Source organism: Marmota flaviventris, chromosome 10 (assembly GCF_047511675.1).
Source record: "Marmota flaviventris isolate mMarFla1 chromosome 10, mMarFla1.hap1, whole genome shotgun sequence".
Classification (NCBI taxonomy): Eukaryota; Metazoa; Chordata; class Mammalia; order Rodentia; family Sciuridae; genus Marmota; species Marmota flaviventris.
In genome coordinates, this window is record NC_092507.1 from 32,086,540 (window position 1) to 32,092,229 (window position 5,690).

At 51.9% G+C, this 5,690-nt stretch overlaps 1 protein-coding gene across 1 annotated transcript; it reads left to right on the plus strand.

The window, feature by feature from the left end:
- The first annotated feature begins 3,747 nt into the window (after positions 1–3,747).
- On the plus strand, positions 3,748–5,411 carry Guca2b (guanylate cyclase activator 2B). The gene is made up of 3 exons (XM_027937044.2): positions 3,748–3,868; positions 4,296–4,482; positions 5,186–5,411. Exons 1-3 carry the CDS (start codon positions 3,779–3,781, stop codon positions 5,242–5,244), a joined length of 336 nt encoding a protein of 111 aa, XP_027792845.2. The 5' UTR covers positions 3,748–3,778; the 3' UTR covers positions 5,245–5,411.
- Positions 5,412–5,690: the final 279 nt, after the last annotated feature.

Here is a 5,690-nt window from a genome sequence, read left to right on the forward strand (position 1 = left end):
CACAGGGAAGTATTCACCAGGGTGCAGTTGTATGAGGCAGAAATCCAAATCGATCACATTGAGGAACTAGTGCCGAGGAGATAAAACTAGAGACTGTGCCAAGGGTGATGGAACCCTACTTCTTGTGTGAGAAAGTCCAACTTACAATTAAAATAGATGCTGGCAAAACATAAAATTAAAAGAATTCACTATAGACTATAATGTCACCTCTCCCCTGAATCTCCAGCCTTCCAACCTACCCTATAGATTTCAGGCTGACCAGCCCTGACAATCACATGAGCCCCAAGTTCAAGGCTCGTCTGGGCAATTGAGAGAAACCCTATCTCAAAATAAATAAATAAATAAGGCTGCGGATATAGCTCCATAGTAGAGTGACCCTGGGTTCCATCCTCAGCACCAAAACAAAACAAAAATACACACAAATTCTATACAGAGAACTGCCTTCAAATTCCTTTTTAAGTAAATTAGATAAAAGATTGATAGATAGAGAGATAGATGATTGGTAGGTGGATAGAGCCTGTTGATTCTGTTTCTCTGGAGAACTCTAATACAAGGGTGTCCCAGTAATCTGTGAGACTAATGATGGACCATGGTGGAGGTTTTGTGAAATACAGTTGGAGTCTAGAAATATTTTGATCTGGATCTGCTGATGAATTGAATTTGGTAAATTAAAGAATGAGAAGCATCAAGAATGCTTCCCAGATTTTCCACCTGAGCAACTGGGTAAATGGGCACAACATCAACCTCAATGGGAGACGCTAAAGAAGCAGCTAGACAAATGAGCCTGAGCCACGGGGAGAGGTCAGGCTAGTGAGCCAAAAGGCAGTGATGGTATTGAACTCCTTGAGACCAGATAAGATCACAAGGTGGTAACTGCAGACAGAGGAAAGAGGTCCAAGGACTAAACCCAGAAGAGAAAGAAATGCCAACATAAGAAACAAGATGGAGCCCGTGAGATAAGCAACAGTGCTGGAAAGCATGGGTCCCAGAAGCCAAATGAAGAAAGATCATTATTCCAAGAAAGCTGGAGAAATGCTACTGGGGAATGGTCAGTGAGGGGCAGGGAGACTCATGGGCTCTGGAGTACCATGGTGGTAGATGCTGGGCAGGGGCCCAGTGTGGGAAGGGAAGCAGCCAAAGCACATGGGGCAAACTCTCTCCCACCAGCATCCACGTGAGGCTTCCGTGGGCTGATGTGAGCGTCATTGCCACGTCCACAAAGAAGGAAGTGCCTTGATAATACTTGTCAGCAGACGCAGGTTGGTTGGGGCCGGGGGGTGGGGGGCGGCCAGGATTTGCATCTGTGGCCAAGTTGATTTTGATGAATGGTAGGTCATTTATGAAGCGATTAGGAGGAGATGGATTTGAAAAATGAATTTGAGTCCTATCAGGCAGATGAGGAAGTCATACCTTGTTCCCAGGGAAAGACTGACATGCAGCGGACACTGACTGGAGGACCCAGAGGGTAAAGAAAGGAAAGAGGCCACAGCCACAGGACTCCCAAACCCACAGGCTTGCTCCTGATGTGGTGGCAGAGCCCTTGATGCTGATAGAAAAAGCATGATCAAGATCTCGTGACAACTTCTGATGCTCATTTTTTTTTTAATGAGAAACTGAGACCACAGAGGTTTGTCCCATGCTCAAGTTCAGCACTGGACAGAACTGCATCAAGTTCAGCTTGCAGAAGCCAGAGATCAGAACTGTTCCAGCTGCATCTTGTCTAAGAGGGTTCCATGGAGAAGAACAGGCAGGGGAAACCACCCTATACTGTAGGTTCCCTGTGGGCTAGGTACTTCCTGGGAAAATGGTCAGTCAGGGGACAGAGAGAGTCACATGCTCCCTGGAACAGGGAATGCCCAGTTTTTCCTTTTAACAACCATGGTGGAGTGGTTCATTATGTTTTCCACTTTCCTGTAGAAGAAACAATGGCTCAGAGATGCTAAGTAACTTGTTCAGGGTCATATAACTAATGACTGCTGGATTCTGGGTTAAGAATGCTCTGGATAGAAAACCTGCAGCCAGGCGTTGTGGTGCCACCTGTAATCCCTGTGGCTTGGGAGGCTGAGGCAGGAGGATTGGGAGTTCAAAGCCAGTCTCAGCAAAATCGAGGTGCTCAGCTACTCAGTGAGACCCTGTCTCCAAATAAAATACAAAATAGGGCTGGGGATGTGGCTCAGTGGTCGAGTGCCCCTGGGTTCAAGTTCCCAAACAAAAGAAAAGAAAAAAAAAAAAAACTACTCACTCCTCCTATTCCCACAGAGAAACAAACGGGGTGCCTCACAGGCCTCAGGCTACTTGTTTATAAAATGGAGACAATCGTTACACCCATCCCCTAGGATTAAATGGGATTATGCTGTTCTACAGCATTGCACCTGGCACACAGCCCTCAAGAAATGAAAGTTATTGTTGTCTCATGATCCTTTTAATTTTACAGACATGAAAGCATGTCAAGTCTATTCATAAAGGCTGAAGTTTGCATTCAAAGGAAGACATAGGAAATTCCAAAGTTCACTTGAGATTGTTTTCCATCTCAATCCAAGATAAAAATGAGATGATGGGCATTTCCAGCAGATGGACTGCATCGGTGAAAACGTGCCATGGTATTAGGCATATGTCAGTCGGGCTGGCGTGATAGAGCAGGTTTTAGCCACCAAGTTGGAGTGGGATCTTGGAATCCAAGATGGGCCATGGGAGCCAAGATCATGCATGGGGTGCCTGGCAGATCTGAGTCCTGGCCCTGCCACTGTTGACAGCCACCTGAGCTGGCCATGGTGATATCACCCTTATAGACTTTGCCCTCTTCTCTCTGACCCAACCTTCGGCCACTGAGGCAGTGAGTTACCCATTGCCTAGAAGGTAGTTGTGAGAGTGAGGAACCTGCTACAGTGTGCTACCCGGGACACGAGGGTGACTCAGGTGACTGGAGCCCCCTCGCACTCATAACACCCTTCAGCCGTGGGTTTTTTTTTTTTATGTCCACGTGATGGAGGAGGAAATGAAGGTTTAGTCAGAATTGATGAGACTCCCAGGATCACAGAGCCGCAAGCCAAGCGCTCTTTCTTCCATGCTGGGTTAGGATGTTGGGTTCTGAAAGGGACGGACAGGACAGATGGGTCACATGAAGCCAAGGGCACCAGGCACAGGTAGGAGACAGCAGGTAGAGGCCTGGGCAAGACCTGGACAGAAGGATGGTCCTTCATTAGGACTGGGGAGAGGAGTGGGAGATGTGGTGGTTTTGAGGGCATCAGGGCTGGAGCACCCTGACATTAGCGCTGTATCTGCCCACCTTGACCTGGCACTTCTGCCCCTGTGCACCTTTCACAGAGAAAGAACTGTGGCTGACGTGGGCCATAAAGAGCTGGCTGTAGTCTCTCTGCCATTGGTTAGGTCTGTGACCTGGGACAAATTGCTTCATCTCAGGAACCTTACTCTCCATGTCTGTGAGATGGTTCCCCTGTCTTTCCACTACTGCAGGTGCCAAGGAGTGGGGGAAAGTGCAGTGGTCTGCGACCTTCACAGAGAACCCTGCCCAGGCAGGCAGCTGACCCAGCCCCACCATGTTCCTGTGTGCTCTGGGCGTCCCCTGGTCATCATCCCCAATCCCCTGCCTGGGAATCAGCTCTGGGCTTGTCAGAGAGCCAAATTTCTGTCAACCCCACCCCAGCTGGCCAGTTAATGAGTGACCAGGGCTCTAGAGCTTGGCCTATAAAGAGCTGCTAGCCAGGGAAGCCGGTGGGAGCCAGAGGGACAGCAGCAGCGAGAACACAAAAGGACAGAGATGGACAGCAGGACTGTGTTGGGGCACCTGCTGGGGGCAGCTGTGGGTCTCCTGCTTCTGCTGCAGAGCACACAGTCAGTCTACATCAAGGTGAGTCCCTCTGGTTAACTTGGAGTTGGCATTATTGCCCTGTGAGTTCAAGGAGAGTGACCTGTTAGTGATTATGTCCCAGAACCAGGATCCCTAAAGGAATGTCAGATAAGGGAGCGGAGGCTTAGATGTGGGAAGAGAAAGTTAGCCAGTCCAGAACACAGCTGGGATTGGAACCAGGGTCCCTCATCTCTGACATCCCTACCTTGAGCCAGCACGCTCCAAAGCTCTGTGTAGACCTCACCAGGCCCTCCCGGCCAGCAGCATAGTGGGGAGCCAAGGGCTGCTTCCTCCACCCAGGTTGCCCTTTCCCGTGTGTTCTGGACTTTCCATCAAGACAGGGAAGGGGCCAGAAGACCTATGGGGTCAAGTGCCTGCCCTGGTCCAAGGCCTGACCTCCTCCCATCTCCCCGACACCCACCCCCAGTACCAAGGCTTCGAGGTCCAGCTGGAGTCGGTGAAGAAGTTGAGCGCCCTGGAGGGGCAGCAGGAGCCCAGCCCTCACCTGCAAACCAAGAGCCTCCTGCCCTCTGTGTGCCACCACCCAGCTCTGCCCCAGGACCTCCGGCCCGTCTGCACCTCCCAGGAAGCCGCCAGTATCTTCCAGACCTTGAGTAGGTGCCCCCATCCCTGCACACCTCCTGCCCCTCCTGCCGCCTCCACCATCCCAGCTCCTCCTCCACAGGTTCTTTCTGTTAAGCTCCTGTGGCTACAGAGAGGGAGGTTCAAGTACCCAACCCCCCCGCCCCAGGACGGCCCCCGTCTGGGCACAGTGAGACAGGCCAGGAGCCCCCTTAGTCCCAGGGAGTCCCCCAAAGCCTTCACAGCCCCCTGAACACACAGTGAGTGCATGGGAAAGCAGCAGAAGAGCCCAGTCCTCACACCTGATGGGACAAGGGTCCAAAAAGCTTCCAAGGGGAGGTGGTGGCTGAGCTGACAGCAGTGGGACGAGGCAGAGCCAGGCAGCGGAACACAGTGACTGGCAGGCATTTTGCTGAGCCTGTTCTGGGCCGGTCCCCGTGTCCCTCCTTTGTCCACCTTCCCTCCTATGTACCTTTGAAAGGTTTAGCTGTCCACGGAGCAGACAAGAAAAGGGCACAGACCAAAGTCCCCTGCCCAGTCCCTGCTTGGAAGGAGAGCACCTGGGATGGGGACCAGCTCACTACTTCCAAAGCTCCCTGTGCCCATTCTGTGAAGAAGGTGCCGGGTCCCCTCCTACACAGTCCCTCTCTGCAGTCTGTCCAGCAGCTCCCCTGTGGCCACCCACCTTCCAGATCCAGGGTTAGGGTCAGCTGACTGTCTTTCTTTCATGCCCAGGGACCATCGCCAATGATGACTGTGAGCTGTGTGTAAATGTCGCCTGCACCGGTTGCTGAGATGTCCCTGGGAGCCTTGAGCTCACCCTGGATGCCTGGCCCCTCACACTCAAGCAGAGGCTCCTGGCCACTACAGTCGTCACCACCCTCCCAGGCTAGAGCAGCTCAATCAGGTGCAAAGCAATGGGACACAAGATTGAGAAGCGTTTGGCCCCCAGGGTTCCCTGCTCCTGAATAAACTCTCCATTCACATGGAGCCAAGTGTCTGTTTGTCCATTGGAACATCTTGGGAAGCTGCATGGGTTGAGGGCAAGGTTGGACAGAAGATAACTGGCAGAACTTCCCAAGCCCAAAGAGCTGATTCATTAAGCCCCATATCATAGATGAGGGAGCAAAGCTCAGGTGGAGAGTCACATGACCTCACAGAGCAACCCAGGCTTGTAAGACCCTCAGGCTGAGCTCCGGGACCCCCACGTCAGAGCCAGCTTCTGTACTCCTGACAGGGG